At 37.7% G+C, this 17,377-nt stretch overlaps 1 protein-coding gene across 4 annotated transcripts in view; it reads left to right on the top strand.

Moving 5' to 3' along the window:
• The window catches only part of TMEM181 (transmembrane protein 181), a 47,373-nt gene that overhangs the window by 25,708 nt on the left and 4,288 nt on the right, over window positions 1-17,377 (top strand). For all 4 annotated transcript variants that reach the window (XM_082049796.1, XM_082049795.1, XM_082049797.1 and 1 more), the window contains exons 3-16: window positions 1,272-1,327; window positions 2,608-2,698; window positions 3,343-3,461; window positions 4,433-4,552; window positions 6,428-6,508; window positions 7,505-7,604; window positions 10,862-10,992; window positions 11,562-11,653; window positions 12,492-12,549; window positions 13,226-13,328; window positions 13,426-13,477; window positions 14,145-14,227; window positions 15,334-15,423; window positions 16,852-16,918. In XM_082049796.1, the coding sequence (XP_081905922.1) occupies window positions 1,272-1,327; window positions 2,608-2,698; window positions 3,343-3,461; window positions 4,433-4,552; window positions 6,428-6,508; window positions 7,505-7,604; window positions 10,862-10,992; window positions 11,562-11,653; window positions 12,492-12,549; window positions 13,226-13,328; window positions 13,426-13,477; window positions 14,145-14,227; window positions 15,334-15,423; window positions 16,852-16,918 (1,243 nt within the window). The remainder of the gene's footprint in view (window positions 1-1,271; window positions 1,328-2,607; window positions 2,699-3,342; window positions 3,462-4,432; window positions 4,553-6,427; window positions 6,509-7,504; window positions 7,605-10,861; window positions 10,993-11,561; window positions 11,654-12,491; window positions 12,550-13,225; window positions 13,329-13,425; window positions 13,478-14,144; window positions 14,228-15,333; window positions 15,424-16,851; window positions 16,919-17,377) is intronic.

The raw sequence follows: 17,377 nt of genomic DNA on the forward strand, positions 1-17,377 counted from the left end.
GCTGGAACACAAGAAATTCCAGTTAGATATTAGGATTTTCTTTCTTATCATAAGGGTGGTTAAATACCTGAACAAGCTGCCCAGGGAGGTTGTGGAAGTCTCTGTCCTTGGAAGTGTTTAAGACTTGATTTGACACAGCCCTGAGCAACCTGAATTAAACAAGAGGGTAGACTAGATGGCCTCTGGAGGTCTCTTGTAACAGAAATTATGACTTTATTGCTTCCCATTTATTGCATACAGAACTAGAGGTAGGGTGTGAGTGGATGGATGCCATTGATCAGTACAGTTAAGTGTATGTGTCTGTATCCAGAATGATTGGAGGAATGGTTGCCTGAGAAGTCTGGTAGCAAGCTGAACATTTCCCACTATAATTGGACATGAAACTCCATTGATTAAATGGATTGTCTGTTTTAGGAGAAATTGTTTATAGAACTTTTAGGTAATTATGTTTGTTTATGTGGTGATATACACAATATATTATAGCCCCAGATTTCTATAGAAAAGGAGGGGCCTGATCTGAGTAGACTGAGAACTGTTCCTAAACAAACATGCGGATATCTTGGCTTAAATAGACCACTGTGCTGAAAATCCAGCAGTAGCCAGAAAGTACTGTTATTGTGACTGTACAAGCAGGTACACTACATGTACATAAAAAAGTATTAGCATCATGCACTCAAATACAATGGGATGTATTTGCTCTGATATCTGAGCCTCGAGTGCAGTGCATTATGGATGCCGTGTAAATCAGGTAATGGTAGCACTTTGGCTATAGAAACTTTACAGTGCAATTAAATAAGCTGTTTTTCTCAAGTGGTTTTTGCAGCCCTTGCTGAGTTTCAAGTTGCTGTAACAGCAGTGCCACTGGTGCTTAGCTAACTTTTTCTGTAGCTGAGTACTTTCATGGCTGCAGTGTACAGCTTAGCTTGGGAAAAATACTGTGTGGTTTGTTGTACTAGTTTAGAGTACACGTGCAGGACTTCTGACATGGAGTTCTTTATTTATAATTTACTTCCTATTTAATCATGCCTAGAAATACTATGGCAGAGAGGCTTAAAGGAACAACTTGTCTTCAGGCCAAGTTTATTAATTTTATTGAAATGTCTAAGTGATTTATCCTTCAGCTTAAACATCTGAAAAGTTCGATAGTATTTACCTGCTTTACAGGGAGGTATTTTGGACAGGTTTTTTAAATCCTATATTTATGTCGTTACTTATCACTAATACACATACTTCAATATTGTTTTCTTTCTTCCTTCTGATATATGGTGTAGGTCCTAATGTAATTGAAACTTCTGTAGCAAGAACTGACATAAATAACAGCCTAAAGGTAAGAGTTAATTAATATAGCTGGATTACATGAATGGCTTTATTTGATATCGGTAATGTTAAAGCATTCCCCTGCTTCCCCCAAATTTGTTAAAGTATTTAGATTTTTACTGGAAAACATCTTGGCCACATGGTGTTTTCCAGTTTGAAATTGAATGTGCAATATTGAATTACCACTGTGTTATTTCATGAGTCACTCAGCAGCAATTTCTAGCCTCTTACTTTTGTAAGCAGGAAGGCAGGGAATTCTGTGGTGTTTCTGCACAGTAATTTCTGATAAAGTAACACTAGAGTGTTGATAGGATTCCCTGGTGAGTTCATGTTGGAGATTCTTGTAGGGAACCTAGAAATAGAAATTGAGAGCACAAACTGAAAACCAATGATCTCAGTGGCAGTTAATTATATCCCTCTTGTGATCTTCCTTTCTATCAGCTGGGAAGGAATATTTATTTTCATGCTAATTGTTCACTGCCATGTGACCAAGCCATGGGATCTGGCTTCCTAACATGAACCTTCACATTCATTTTCTTGAAAGTTTTCATATTTTGGTTCTCAGTTCTTGTATTTTTATTTCTGTCTAGCTCTTCACTGTCAGCCTACTACCTAAAGTAATTTTTGCAAAAGTGGTAAAAAGATTTCGTTGGTTTATTTTGATTTTTTAAAGTAAATTTTCTTTAAATACATTGAAATGTTTATTTTTTTGGTCTGTTAGTCACCTATATAGGTTTCAATTGGTACTGTATTATGTAAAGCTTATTTTTATATCAAATAAGAAAAGTATTTCCTGCATGTAGGTTTTATCTGTTAATGATACCTTCTATGCTTTTGTAATGAATGTGGAATTTTTAGAAAACCTAGTGGAAAAATAGTTGTTTTCATAATTGTAGCTGAACAGGTTTAAAACTGTGTAGCAGATGAGGGGTCACAAAACTGACTTTTGATGTAAAGTGCTAGAAATTACTTCATTTTCAGGCTAGGTCTCAGGATTTTGTTTTTCATATTGGAACTTTTTTTGTTTTATTGCTGCCGCTTTTATGTGCTTTAAGTACATATCTTTCATATTTAAGTTCATATCTTTTCTTACTTCAGTGCTGTGCAAAATACGTGTGCTGTTTAAGCTACTTCTCTGGAAGACTTATATTTGAGCTGTTCACAGAGCAGCACATGTTAAATCTATTCCCCAAAATATTGTCACAAATATAACTAACAAGCTTTTCATAATTGTAGATACTGATATATCATGTAACAGAATAGCAGCTAACCTTGTGGGGTTTTTTACAGCTGAAGCCTTTTAATTTGAGTTCGCCACCACTGTCTACTTACAATCAGCAGCTGTGGCTGACCTGCGTAGTTGAGTTGGATCAGCAGGATGGTGAGAATCTTACCTAATTCTCAGGAAACTGCTATAGCAATCTGTATATTATGTCTTAAATTTAATCTGTCACGTACATGATCCTGTGGCTTTCTGGCTATGTTTGGTGGGTTTTTCCTCTGAAACAGTTTCTCCCTCTCCACCCACCCCCCCAGTAAAGACATGGACAGCACTAATCTTGAGAACTGAAAGCAACAGGTATATGGGATAAGTTGTGTGTAATTTCTGTGAAAGTATTAGTATTTAGAAAATCTGTGTCTCTCCCTTCATTTGGGGGGGGGAATTATATGTGTAGATTGTAATGATATTAATTTTTCAAGATGACTTCCCTGTAAATATGTAAGAAATACTGTATTAGTAATTGTTGATTTGCCAAGATTCAGTACAAGGCATTTGTGACTTACTGCCAAGGTATATAAATAAAAAGTGGTTGTTGGTTGGTTGGTTTTTTGTTTGTTTGTTTTGCCTTGGTTTTTTATTTTTTTTGTTCTTTGATGTACTGGACCTCTACTCCAGTAAAGTATAACTGAAAAACTTTATGTAATCATTGGATATCATATGTGTTTTAAACTATATTTGGAACTCTGTTTGACATTTCATTTCTGCATGTAGCAATAGCTTAATGTTTTCTTTTTTAATTACAGTATCTCTCAAAAAGAATGTTACTATGACAGTCAAAGTACTTGGAGTGGTAAACGATGGAAGCACACCATATGTTAATAATCAGGTTCACAATCGGACGAGATTACTCAGTTGTGCACAAGTATGTGCTTACTTTAACAAAACTCGGATGTAGTACATTTTCTTTTTGTGTGCATGTTACATTACATTGCAAATGAGAAGCATATGTCTGTTAAGCACGTCTCAGGAAAGACTCTGGAGCATAGTCTTATTTATAATTGCAAGCCAGCTAGTAATGCTGAGGAAGATACCTACCTATCTGTTTCTTTCTGCTTACTTCTATGACTTGTGCCTATTACCCCTTAAAAATCCCTCTTTCTTGTTAGAGTAGGTCTTTGCCAGCAAAGCAGTGTGTCCTGCTTAGTCACCTAAACAGATTTAGCAGACTGAAGAATGGAATATTGTGGTAGAAGGCTGTATATAGTGCTCTAGAGGAGAGAAAAATTCTCCTCTAACACCTAACAGAGAGTCTGGTTGAAATCAGCTGGCATCTGTGTTCTGAAAAAGCCACATTTCTTGTCACCTGTGAAGAAATGTTTAATTTTAACTGAAATTTTTAGGCTTAGAGACATCTAAAACAGCTTTCTTGGATGCAAGTCCTGAAGGAAGGGTGTAGCTGAAGTTTTTTGTGATAAGCATATAGTGTTTTATTTTTTATATACACACAAATGTATGAAATCTGCAGAAATTAGTAAACAGTGTTCCGTTACATTTAATTACACACAGCCAAGAGCAATATGCTTGGGTTTTCTCTTTCTTCCTGTTAACTTTTAGAAATGAGTTAGTACAAAATAGCCCCATCTCACAATTGGATGACCTAGAGCTTGACTGACAGAGTTATTCGAATCCTTCCTGGTGCTGCAAGCAGTTCTTTTCAGCAAATTAAGTGAAAAGCTAGCCTTATTTATCAGTTCAGTCAGATTGGTAAGGCATGTAATAAATATCATCGATATCTGGTCATTTAGAAACACTTTCTCCAACCTATACTAACAGTGCATATTCTGCGATAAATTGAAGGATTTACATACTGTTTTTCACTGTATGTGTTCACAGAAATGCAGTGAAATCATTGTTGTTCACCTTGGCTACCTGAACTACACTCAGTACAACATATTTGTTAGCTTTGAAGATCTAAATAAGTTAACGTACAACATCCACAATATTACTTTCACAGTAAGTATAAGGTTTTATACTAAAGAAATCTCTAATTGCTAATGCTGTAGAAGTCTCCTTTAGCAGAAATAAGAAAGTTATCCCATGTTTGAAGATAAAAATAAAGATGCAGCATAATTAATTTTTCTGTCACTACTAATGTCAGAATTATTATAGCATTTGCTGTTATTAAGGGTCTAGACCATTTTTTTTAACTCAAAGATTTTTCCTTCAGAACCGGTAATGCTGTTTTCTGGAAGAGATAGATTTAGTCTAATTCTCGGTAGATAGTTTTAACAGTATGCAAGCTAGACTAGAACATCCAGTTTTCTGCATTTGCTTGTAGACGTGTTGCCTCTCTAAAGCATGGTATCTTTTTCAGACTTTCCAGGAGGTGTATCTGAATTAGCAAGATTTCTCTGGGCTTTACAAAAGCATGGACTAGAAAGAAAAATGAAGATTTTTATTATTTTTTAATTTTATTTTACTGTGCTTATGTGGAAGAGAAAAAAGCTTATTCAGCTAAAATAAACAGGCTAATAAAATAATTCACTAAAATAATACCTAGTGAAACAACTAACTCAGTTCATAGTGCTAAAGATTGCTTATAAAACAGTTACATCATCAGTGTGTGCTGATTGGCTCCAGGAAGAAATTAGAAACATCTGCATTTGGAGCGTACGGAACTGAACCTGATTTATAATATAGGTTACTATGATATATTCTACCTATATGCAACATTCAGTATGTCAGGGCAAGTAGCAAGCAAAAATCTTAGTGCAAAGCAAGTGGTTTTCCCATACTAAATACACTTCCTGAATATTAATATTTGCAATATTCTAGTGCATAAAGCACATCACTAAAAATAAGCTCTAAGGGGGAAAAAACCCCAAACTCACAAACCCTTTGCTTAGTTCCAAATTTCAAAAAGGACGAAGTGTTGGAGCATTTACAGCTGTACTGTTTATTATCTTGCTTTGCAGGCTTCCTTTAATGCACACTTGCACACAAAACCCAAACCCAAAGCCCTACTTTCCCACAGAGACTAAAATTGCCAATTTATTTCATTATTACAGTGGTGTATGGTGGTCTCAGTTGAAATCACAGATTGCCTGTTGTATAATGGGTTTCTTTAGATATAATTTTCATTCTATGTTTATGGTTTAAAAAGACAAGACAGAGGTTGACAGATTTAACACATTGAAAGGTAAAGCTTCGTGTTCTAACAGGGAGTTTATGTTTCAGAAGTGGCTTCAAAAGAGAAGCTTACCTAGTATGAGATAAATTGTCAACAGAGCAGAGTTCATGCAAACTGACATGTTATAGTTAATATTTGTGACCTTCTGATAATTAGAGGAGAAGAGGGAGCTTTTCCTCCTTAACCTATGAAAAAAGTTCTATATTTCTGGTTAGGTCATTTATTCTTCCCTTACTTGATTTTCTTTCTTCCACTTCTGAAACAAGAGAATAAGCTTTAAGAAAATAATTGTATTACAGGAAGCATGACCAGACCTTATCGACCTCTTCATAATGAATTTATGCATCTGACCTTGGTAATAAAGAAGAACACACTGAATTGACTCAATTATTGACATTCAGTTGAAAACAGTGAAGAACATCCTTTTTGTCCTGTGGGATGCTATAATGTATGAGAACACACTGAGTATGTTACAAAGTGACAGGGTAAAAGAGAAGCAGGATATTAGACTGCTTTTGTTACCTTTTCATGAATTTATCTTTGTCTTTCCGTGGTGACATGGTGGAATTCAGTTATACCTTTAAATTTTGAGAAGGCAGAGAACTTTCCAGTATCTGCAAAAAATACTAGTTATTGATCTCATATGTACCCTGTCAAAACGTTGCTTATTGGGCTGTTTTTCTTCTGTTTTGTTGTAGTGGAAAACCTACAATCCGACTTTTTCACAAGTGGAAATATGGTTCCGATTTGTCTTCGTAGTTCTTACTTTTATGGTCACGGTAAGATTTTGTTTTGGTTTTACTGGAGTATATTATATAAGCAGCTGGTAACACTGCTCTGTGATGCTGGGTTTAGTAACTTAAGCACAGGCAGTAAAGCTGACATATCACTGAATAGGTGTAAAAATGTTTCTAAAATATTTACGTAGTTGCTGCTCTTATATTTTTACAAGTGGTATTGAAGGAACATTAAGAAAATAGGATAAATGGGAAAACTTGTTTTTCTAAACTCCAATTTTGAATTGAACAGAAAGAATTTTGCTTAAACAAAGGAAAATATGTTTAGATGCTGGAAAAAATATTTTTTTGCGGGGCAGGTAGGCTCAGACATTGGAATAGAATGCCCAAAGCTGGGCTTAACATCTCTGAAAATGAGCAAAACTCAGTTGAATCTGACCTTGGTCTAACTTTAAAGTCGTCACTTCCTGGAGTGTGGGGATAGGCCAGATGACCTCTAGAGGGTCCCTTACAACCCAAATTATGCTATGATTTAGATTTTCTCTGCCCTCCAACCCCATTTGGCCCCTGGGGAAAAAAAAAATGTTTGGTAAAAACCCAACATGAAATCTAAAATGCAGAATTTTCAGAGTAAGGACACAAAAGCACTGAACACTTGCATAGCATTTTTATCACAAAGATGATGACACTCAGCAGGTAACTGTGATTGTGATATAGAATCTGTTTTTTTAAAAATTGTGTTTAAATGGAGGTTGTTGACAGTGTGTCACCAGTAATTAGGCAACTTTTTTTCATACATCGTTGATTTGTGCAGTACTAGCTGCTTTCCTTCTCAGTTTGCTTGGGAGATTAAGTAATTTGCATAGGAGTAAGCCAGCAACCTTGAAGCAGAAGCTAGGAAATGTGGCTCCTGTTGTACAATGTTCTCAGTGGCAAAGTCCTCATGAAGAAGCATTTGCAATGTACTGTGTTACCTCTTTGCTCTGGTAAAACCATCAAGGCTGTATTCCTTACTTATAAACTGTTGTTGTTTTATAGTGTCTGTTTGCACATTCCCTGCGGAAATTCTCCATGAGAGACTGGGGTATTGAACAGAAATGGATGTCCATCCTCCTTCCCCTCCTTCTACTTTACAATGGTAATTGTATCCTGGAATTTTTAGAAAAGATCCTTTAAAGAAAAAAATTAAAAAGAGAGTGAAAGAGAGAGAAGGCAGAATGGAATTTGGCCTTGAACATATAAGCAGCTGTTTCTAGGGCTTCAGAAAACTAATTAAAAAAAAACAAACCAACAAACATCAAAACTGAAAACAACAACCAACCAAAAATCCCCCAGTCAACCGGTAAAGGTTGAGGGCTGCCTGGGTTGCAGTGACCATGAGATGGTGGAGTTCAGGATCTCATGTGGCAGGAACAGAAGAGCAAGCAGAATCGCAACCCTGGACTTAAGTAGGGCCAACTTTGGCCTTTTCAAGCAATTGCTAGGGGAAATCCTGTGGGCAAGGATACTTGAAGGTAAAGGGCCCCAAGATAATTGGTTAGGATTCAGGGACTGCTTCTACCAAGCTCAAGACCAGAGCATCCCAAAATGTAGGAAGTCAAGGAAGGGAGCCAGGAGACCTGCTTGTTTAAATAGGGAACTGCTGGGCAAGCTCAACTGGAAGAGGAGAGTTACAGATCATGGAAGGAGGGGCTGGCCACTTGGGAAGAATGTTGTCAGAGGGTGTAGGGAGGCAAGTAGGAAAGCTAAGGCCTCCTTAGAATTAAACCTGGTGAGAGGGGTCAAGGACAACAGAAAGAGCTTCTTCAAATACATGGCAGATAAAACTAACACTAGAGGCAATGTAGGCCCACTGATGAACAAGGTGGGTGCCCTGGTGACAGAAGATACAGAGAAGGCAGAGTTACTGAATGCCTTCTTTGTCTCTGTCTACTCTGCCGGAGGCTATCCTGTGGAGCCTCGTACCACTGAGGCCCCAGAGAAAGGCAGGACCATGGATGAGTCTACCTTGTTTGATGAGGACTGGGTTAGGGAGCAATTAAGCAATCTGGACATCCATAAATCCATGGGTCTGGATGGGATGCAGCCGCGGGTGCTGAGGGAGCTGGCTGAAGCTGGCTGGAGCCGGGCTCTTCTCGGTGGCAAACAATGATAGGACAAGGAGTAATGGGATCAAGCTGGAACACAAGAGGTTCCACTTAAATTTGAGAAGAAACTTCTTCTCAGTGAGGGTGACAGAGCACTGGAACAGGCTGCCCAGGGAGGTTGTGGAGTCTCCTTCTCTGGAGACATTCAAAACCCACCTGGACACCTTCCTGTGTAACTTCATCTAGGTGTTCCTGCTCCAGCAGGGGGATCGGACTAGATGATCTTTTGAGGTCCCTTCCAATCCCAAATATACTGTGATACTGTGAAGTCATTGGTGGACCACTCTCCATCATCTTTGCCAAGTCTTGGGAAATGGGAGAGGTGCCTGAGGGCTGGAGGAAAACAAATGTCACTCCAGTCTTCAAAAATGGCAAGAAGGAGGACCCGGGTAACTATAGACCTGTCAGTCTCACTTCCATCCTTGGAAAGGTGATGGAACTACTTATCCTTGGTGCCATTTCAAGGCATATCAAGGATAAGAGGGTCATTAGGGACAGTCAACATGGCTTCACCAAGGGGAAGTCATGCTTAACCAACCTCATTAACTTTTATGAGGAATAACCAGGTGGACAGATGATGGCAAAGTAGTGGATGTGGTCTATCTTCATTTCAGTAAAGCATTTGACACAGTCTCCCACAGCATCCTCACAGCTAAACTGAGAAAGTGTGGTCTGGATGAGCAGGTAGTGAGGTGGACTGCGAACTGGCTAAAAGAAAGAAGCCAGAAAGTTGTGGTTGATGAGGCAGAGTCTAGTTGGAGGCCTGTATCTAGTGGAGTCCCTCAAGGGTCGGTACTGGGACCAGTACTATTCAGTATATTCATCAGTGAATTGGACAAGGGAATAGAGTGCACTGTCAGCAAGTTTGCTGATGACACCAAGCTGGGAGGAGTGGCTGACATGCCAGCGAGACTAGGCAGGCTGGAGAGTTGGGTGGGGAAAAATTTAATGAAATATAACAAGGGAAAGTGTAGAGTCTTATATCTGGGCAGGAACAACCCCAGGTTCCAATATAAGTTGGGGAACGACCTGTTAGAGAGCAGTGTAGGGGAAAGGGACCTGGGGATCCTGGTGGACAGCAGGATGACCATGAGCCAGCACTGTGCCCTTGTGGCCAGGAAGGCCATTGGCATCGTGGGGTGTATTAGAAGGGGGGTGGTTAGTAGGTCGAGGTTCTCCTTCCCCTCTACTCTGCCCTGGTGAGACCTCATCTGGAATATTTCTCCCTTAAGGAAAGGCTGAGGGAGATGGGTCTCTTTAGCTTGGAGGAGACTGAGGGGTGACCTCATTAATGTTTATAAATATATAAAGGGTGAGTGTCGCGAGGACGGAGCCAGGCTCTTCTTGGTGACAACCAATGATAGGACAAGGGACAGTGGGTACAAACTGGGACACAGGAGCTTCCGCTTAAATATAAGAAGGAACTTCTTCTCAGTGAGGGTGACAGAACACTAGAACAGGCTGCCCAGGGGGGTTGTGGAATCTCCTCTGGCGACATTCAGAACCCACCTGGACACCTTCCTGTGTAACCTCATCTAGGTGTTCCTGCTCTGGCAGGGGGATGGGACTAGATGATCTTTTGAGGTCCCTTCCAATCCCTAATACTCTGTGATTCTGTGAACCAAAAAAAAACCCCACAACCCTTTTCAAGTGTATCAAATTCAAGGGTATAATGAGTAGGTGGATTTCATTCTTTTCAGCCACATGAATGTCAACTCTATTTGTTGATTGGAAGAGGTGTCTGCAACCCCATACTGAACCTTTCATATAGTGACATGTAAATGCAATTTCTGTGTTTGTCTGCTAAGTCTTACTTCTTCATTTTTCAGATACTCGTGCTTTAGTTAAAAATGTAGGCTACTTTTAGTCTGGTAAACCACATCAAATTCTAGCACTCTCTAACAGTACCAAAATAATATTTGCCTTTCAGTCAGCCTATGATAATTTTTTAGGTCATCACCAAGAACAGTGGTTTAGTAGAAGGTCTAATAAAACCTGAAATCTTCTAGAAATGTTGGCAACCATTTCAGATTATTTGTACAGCACGAAGGATTGTTGCTGGAGGCACCATTTTATTTGTCAATTACTTTAATATAAAGCAAACTTCAATTTCATTTATTGGTGTAATTTGAAAAATCTAGGGTTTTTTGTTCCTCTGAAGACATATTCTGCTTTACTTTTTTTATGAAAAAGACTGTGCTTTTCCATTCTGCTGATTTTTTTTTTTTTTTTTCTTATTTTGTTACAGATCCGTTTTTCCCCCTTTCTTTTCTGGTGAACAGCTGGTTTCCTGGAATGCTGGATGATCTATTCCAGTCACTGTTTCTGTGTGCACTGTTGTTGTTCTGGCTTTGCGTCTACCATGGTATAAGAGTACAGGTAAGGGTGCAGCATTATCTACTAACTGAGAAGACAGTACTTGTTTTTTCAGTTCTCTCAAAAGGTGACAGAAATTAAACCAAAGTTTTTTAAAAGACACATTTATTTCATTCTTAATGTGCAATGTGACACATGAAGCTTTGGTGTAAAAACAGTTTGTGAAGTAGATTATCTAAATGAGATAGATGGGACAGTCCACTCTAAACTATTGCAAGACATTCAGAATTATGCAGGGTTTTTTTGTTGTATATGGTGGTTGATTGTTTTTTTAAACCACTGCATAAGATAAATATGAATTCTGGAGCAGTATTCTGTATTTGCAGTGTCAGTGAAATATGTGGGACATTATAAACAGCATGCTCCAAATTTACTGCATCTAATTAACACAAATTATTATACAATTTTATGTCTTCTATAATCAGCTGTGCAGGTTAAAAATGCAGAAGGCGAGTCTCTTAATCTAGTTCATGCTGAATGAAACAAAGATGATAGTTATTTTATTCTGTCAAGAATGAATGAAATCTCAAATGTGGGTTCACTCCTTCACCAGACTGTTGTTTTCTCAACAGGGGGAAAGGAAGTGCTTAACTTTCTATCTGCCCAAATTCTTTATTGTTGGACTATTGTGGCTGGCCTCTGTTACACTGGGAATATGGCAAACGTAAGTAATTTAAAATTTAGTGTAAAATAACAAGCTGAGAGTGTTCAAGATGAGAAGATTGTAATTAGTGGTATCTGTTTCTTAATGCTCTGATTATGGTATAGGGATGGAGTTCAAATTCTTACATCTTTCTGTTTTGCAAATTGTGACTGATTTGAAAACAGAATTCCCCATGGCTGATCTAGTAATACATAATGCTATAAATTGGATTGAGATCTAGAAATTGCTCCTTTGTCAATCTGTTGTGGCACTGTTCCCCACGCAGAAAATTCTCAGTTCTGGTACATTTGTAGTTTCTAAACCATTTTAGTCTCGAGTGTTTACCTCTGATTTTATTTCTCAGAAGGAAGATACCTTCTAACCTTCCCCGTGCTGTTGTACATTGCTGAAAGCAGCGCAGTTGCAGGAAATGCTAATGCCCTATCAGCAGAATTGCTATGAGGGAAGGGCTTATATACCGCAGTTATTTCTTAAGCATCATTCTTACCACCAAGGATAAAAGTTAAACACTAAATCCTGAAGGCTTGTAGGAATTTACAAGATTATACATTTTCTAAAAAATAAGTGTGGAGATCAGACATGCTTACAACTGAAATCCTCCAAATTCCTTCAAGGCTGAGTTTGGGAAGAACAATGATGTTATGTACTATAAATGGTCATGATTCTATTGGAATCAATGGTATTACACCAAGTTATAGAGCCAAACCCTTTAGTTATAAACTCTGTCCAGTAACTTTGAACCTTTTCTTTGTTAGTGGGTTTCTCAGTCAGTGTGGCTTTTTGACCTTGCCGTGTGTACTGGTGTAAGTGCCACTTTTTCATTTTGAATCTTTTCTAGTGTTAATGAAGTGCATGATCCTACATATCAATACAGGGTTGATACAGGTAATTTCCAGGTAAGTCAGAAATGTTTTCTTGCTATTAAATTGTCAGGTGGAGTTAGGCAATAAAAGGAAGTGGTATTTGTTCTTCTCTTAAAAATCTATAACACAAATTAGAAAACAATGAAAGCTGGTCAGAGGGTCTTGCTCTGACTAAGGTACTTGTAGTTTTGCTTTAGATCGTGCATAGGCCATACTGAGCTTCATCCCAATGAGAAAAGTAAATTATCTTGCAAATCTGGAGACAACACCACAAGTTTAATCACGGGCTCATGACTGTTGGGATTGAAATAAAGTTTTTTTAAGCCTCTTATTAAGTTAGTTTTGTACATCTTTACTCCTGCCAAATCCTCTGTCCCAGTAAATTTCAGACTCTCTTGTTGTAAAGGAAGATCTGATTTGTAGGGGTCCTTGTATTGTTCTAAGGAGCTGTGTTTTTAGAAAATAATTGATATTCGTTTCCCTGTGAACTCAGTGAACAAAATGATTACTTCTGTTAAACATCCATTCTTTACATTCCCCAAAAATCTACCATGATGTATAGCCATCCTTGTATTGTACTTCCTTTCATAAGCCTACTTTCCGTGAATAAATTGACCGTTCTATGTTGTGCTTTGGGAAATAATGATTTCTATTGAGGGAAGAAGAAATAAATCTTGCTAAATAATAAAAACTTACACTCTTCTTACAGGGAATGAAAATTTTCTTCCTTGTGGTGGCAACCACATATATTCTCTACCTTTTGTTCCTGATAGTGAGGGCATGCTCAGAACTTCGTAACATGCCTTATGTTGGTAAGGAATATTTCTTTTGATTCTTCCCCAACCGGGCTTGCTTCTCCTAGATGTAGCTGTAAATTCGCTAATAACAACTCTTCTCAATTTTTTTCAGATCTCAGGTTAAAATTCTTGACTGCATTAACCTTTGTAGTGCTTGTCATTAGGTAAGGCTTTTCAAAGTACATTTCTCAGTACTGTAACTTTTATAACCTTTTTTTCAGGGCTTTGAATACATTTTGTTTATAATAGTAAAATTGTCAATAAAACTGAGGAATGTCTTTTGATATATTGTTATGGCAAGCATTTCTTAAGTTTTTAACCCTTCTGGAGGCTTTTAGAGCTAACTTTATGTTATTTCTGTTACCAGAGTAATACACTGCAAGACTTAGAGGTTCACTTAGCAGAGATGTTTTCTGTACTGCTGAGTGGCCTACAGTGCACCGTTCACCTCTTTTGGTGCTTTGTAAGCTTCGCTTAGTCAAAGCAGAAGTTTAGAATTAGTTTCTTAGATTATTGTTAATATCTGTCTCCCCTACTCCAAGCAGTTATTTCAAATTACTGTTGACTCTTGGATTGTCTGTAGTAGATGAAATCTGAGGGAAACAGACCATGATGAGTTTTTATTTCTGCTTTACTGAGCTGACCTGCTGACTTTTAGTCACAAAAGAATTATTCTTAATTTAGAACTAAGAAAGCAAATGTGTCTTAAAATAAATGGTGAGCATGTTAACCTAATTATTTTCTCATACACTCTTCTATCAAGCTACCGTTTCAATTTTGTGGTTTAAAGAGACAGTATACCTATATGGTTTATCTTTTTTTTTCCAACAGCATTGTTATTCTCTACTTACGCTTTGGAGCACAAGTTCTACAGGACAACTTCGTAGCTGAGCTGTCAACTCATTACCAGAATTATATCCTTGTGTGGTGATACTGCTCAAGTAGGAATGTTAATCTGTTTTCATGCAGAAGGTATTTGAAAATCATGTACCTAAGGACTGAAACAGGTGGGATTTTGAACTTCTAGTCCATTTTGACTGAGGTTTCATGTCAGCATTTTGTAATGGCTCTTTGTGAGCTGAGACAGTTTCAGTCTAATTTGTTTACATCACGTAAATCACAACTTCATCTGATGCTCTTCAGAACGAATGAAGGCCTAGATATGTGTGCATTCAAGTAATTTTAACAAGTTATTGTGAAAAATTTGGTTGTATTTGCTGCATGAATTTGGTCTGTTGTATACCTATCAGTTGGCATGGGATGTACCCAAATAATTGAGAAATTAGTAGTTTACAAGTGACTGAAAATGTGTTTCTGTATTGGTCCAAGTCTACATATGGAAGAGGTCATAGCAGAGAATTTCAGTGACTTGACAGAGACTATTTCTGATGTCTGTTGGCAACAGGATTACAAACTGTATTTCTGGACCTGAGCCACGAGATCCTAATTCATTCTACTTTCTGAAAGTGCCTGTGTGACTGCAACTGCTCAGATTACTGATAAACTTAAATATGTGTTGGGAGTTAGTAGAAAACTGTATGTAAAACCTTTAGTATTTTCCCAAAGTGATGACAAGAAGCCACATTCAGAGTTCTATCTACAGATAGTCCTTTCTCCTTCCTTCTCAATCGCTGTGCCAAGGAAGAATGTTTTTTATAAGTAAAACAACAACAATATAAAAAACTCACCTGAAGACCTACCACTTACTTGGCTTTCTTTTGCCATTGAAGGCAGAACTATTCAATTTACTGTGCGCTCCACCACTCAAGAGTAGACCTCATCTCAGCAAATGTTACTTGTGTTAAAGCTTTGTCTTCAGTGGGACCTTTACCTTGAAATAGCTTGAGTACATTAGTTGTCATTGAATTTAAAACACACAGTTTGGTTTAGCCATTTATGATCTCAAACTTCAGTGAGGTAAACATACTTTCCATTGAAACTGCTTATGTATGGTTTGGGTCTTGTTTCCAAAGTTAGTATGTATGGAGCTATATCGAGCAATATCCTTGACACTTAATACCAGCAGAATTCTTATCATTTTATGGTTTATTGAACTTTTATCTCTACACATTAGCCTTCGTGTATTCCCCTTCAAAGAATGCACTATATGGTAAGTGTAAGCAGTTGTCTGGCAAACTGTATGACAAGACCTGGCATATTAACAGATACTGTGTAGTATCTTTATATTTTGTTTTTCTTGTTACTGTTTTAGTTTGCTCTGAGTTAACACAAGCAGAAGCTGCACTGCTCCTGAGCAAATTAGTATTGGAAATATAAAGGAACAGATAAAATGCATGCAAGTGATTAGCTAGACTTGAATTCTTATGCACTTAGATCAAGCTTGTTGTCAATATGACATTTGCATATAATGCACTAGGTTTTGCACTGACTCACAGGCAATCCTTAAAGAGCAACAATACTTCATTTGTACTTTGTTCTAACAAAGGTTAACATTGGCATGCTGGCAGACTGGACTCTGAAATAGGTAACGTGTTATTGGAAAAGTGGGAGTGAAGCTGATCTCTAACATGGGAGGAACTTCAGGGAACTTGCTATGAGGAGAGGGCTGCACAGGAGCCTGGAAAGATCATCTGGTCCAGCCTTTCATGGGAAAGGGAGCCTACATGACATTATGTGGCACCCTGTCCAATCACATCTTGCATGCTGAGAAATATGCAGGGGGAAGGCACTAAATAGTGGAGCTGGTCCTTACTGTAAACTTTTTAGAGTTGAGATGGATGGGACCGTTACAGAAGAATGCTATTTTTCCATTAAGAAAGACAAGAGAAATGTCTGGGTGAGGATAAAGTTAGAAACTTGCTGTTCTTTTGCAAGAAGTATTAATTTATAGAAGGGAGAAATTAAGAGACTGCCAGGAAAAAGATTTTATGGCGATTTGCTGGATTGTATTTTACTTGCATATAATTATGAACTACAGCTAAGCAGCAGAGAATACACAAGAAATGAAGGCCTTAAAACAAGGTAGAGGGAATTGTCATAAATAGCCAATGGAAAGTATTTGTTTCCTTTCATCTCACCATAAAGGTACAAGTCCTTCCTTCATCTATCACAGGATTGAAAAATAACTGGCTAATCATTGACTTGCATACAAAGGATTACAACTTTGGTCTACTATGTTTGTAGCTTAGAAATAACCAAGACATTAAAGAAGCCTGTCCTTTTGAATAATGATTAAGAACAATAAAGTCTGACCTAATTACTTGTATGTGCAGGCTGAAATAATATGACATAGGAAATTGCATAAGGGAGGAAATTATTTTATACAACATGGAGAATATCTATCTGAAAACAAGATGAGATAGTTATGTCATCTCTTTAGCTTCTAAGAATAAATACCATGATATGGCTGAAGGGCAAAGGATTTAAAGGAGATAATTCCTGTTTGGATATAGTTTTGTTGAATTGTAGTCGTGGCTGCCTTGGAAGTTGTTGAGTCTGTTGCTACAGTGTTGGGTTGGAAGTACAACCACATTTCTGTATTTAATGTACTAAATTAGCCATTGTTTGTATTTTCCAGAATCACAGCTGAAAGACAATCCTGCTTTTTCTATGCTGAATGATTCAGATGATGATGTGATTTATGGGTAAGATTATAAAACATGTATGGAGAGTTACATTTTGTGTGTTGTTTTTGTAATGTTCTTTTCCATAGTCATTAAATAAGTGAAGGATTTGTAAGTTGTTAGTGAAAGTATTCTGCCTAAAGAACAGAAACATAGCCTTATTCTGAAGCAGAAATGCAATAAGAATGCACGTTTTTGTTTTTCCTTTCTTTGGTTTCTAAAAGGGATTGCCATGGCACTGATACAAACAGGTAAGAAAGTATCAGGATGCTGGTAGGTCACAGAGTGCAGGCAGCAAGAGCTGTGAAAGGAAAGGACTTCCTTTTAAACTGGGAATGATTGCAAGAGTCAGGTGGAGTTGGTAAAGAGGCAGTTCATATGTAAATGCTTCAGAGAAGGAGAATGACTCTTTCTGAGTGTCCATCACTTGCTGACATAAGAATAAACAAACTCAGTATCTGCCCTTGATGGTTTCACCTC

The sequence above is a fragment of the Streptopelia decaocto genome, assembly GCF_964273445.1.
Source record: "Streptopelia decaocto genome assembly, chromosome: 3".
NCBI classification, from domain to species: domain Eukaryota; kingdom Metazoa; phylum Chordata; class Aves; order Columbiformes; family Columbidae; genus Streptopelia; species Streptopelia decaocto.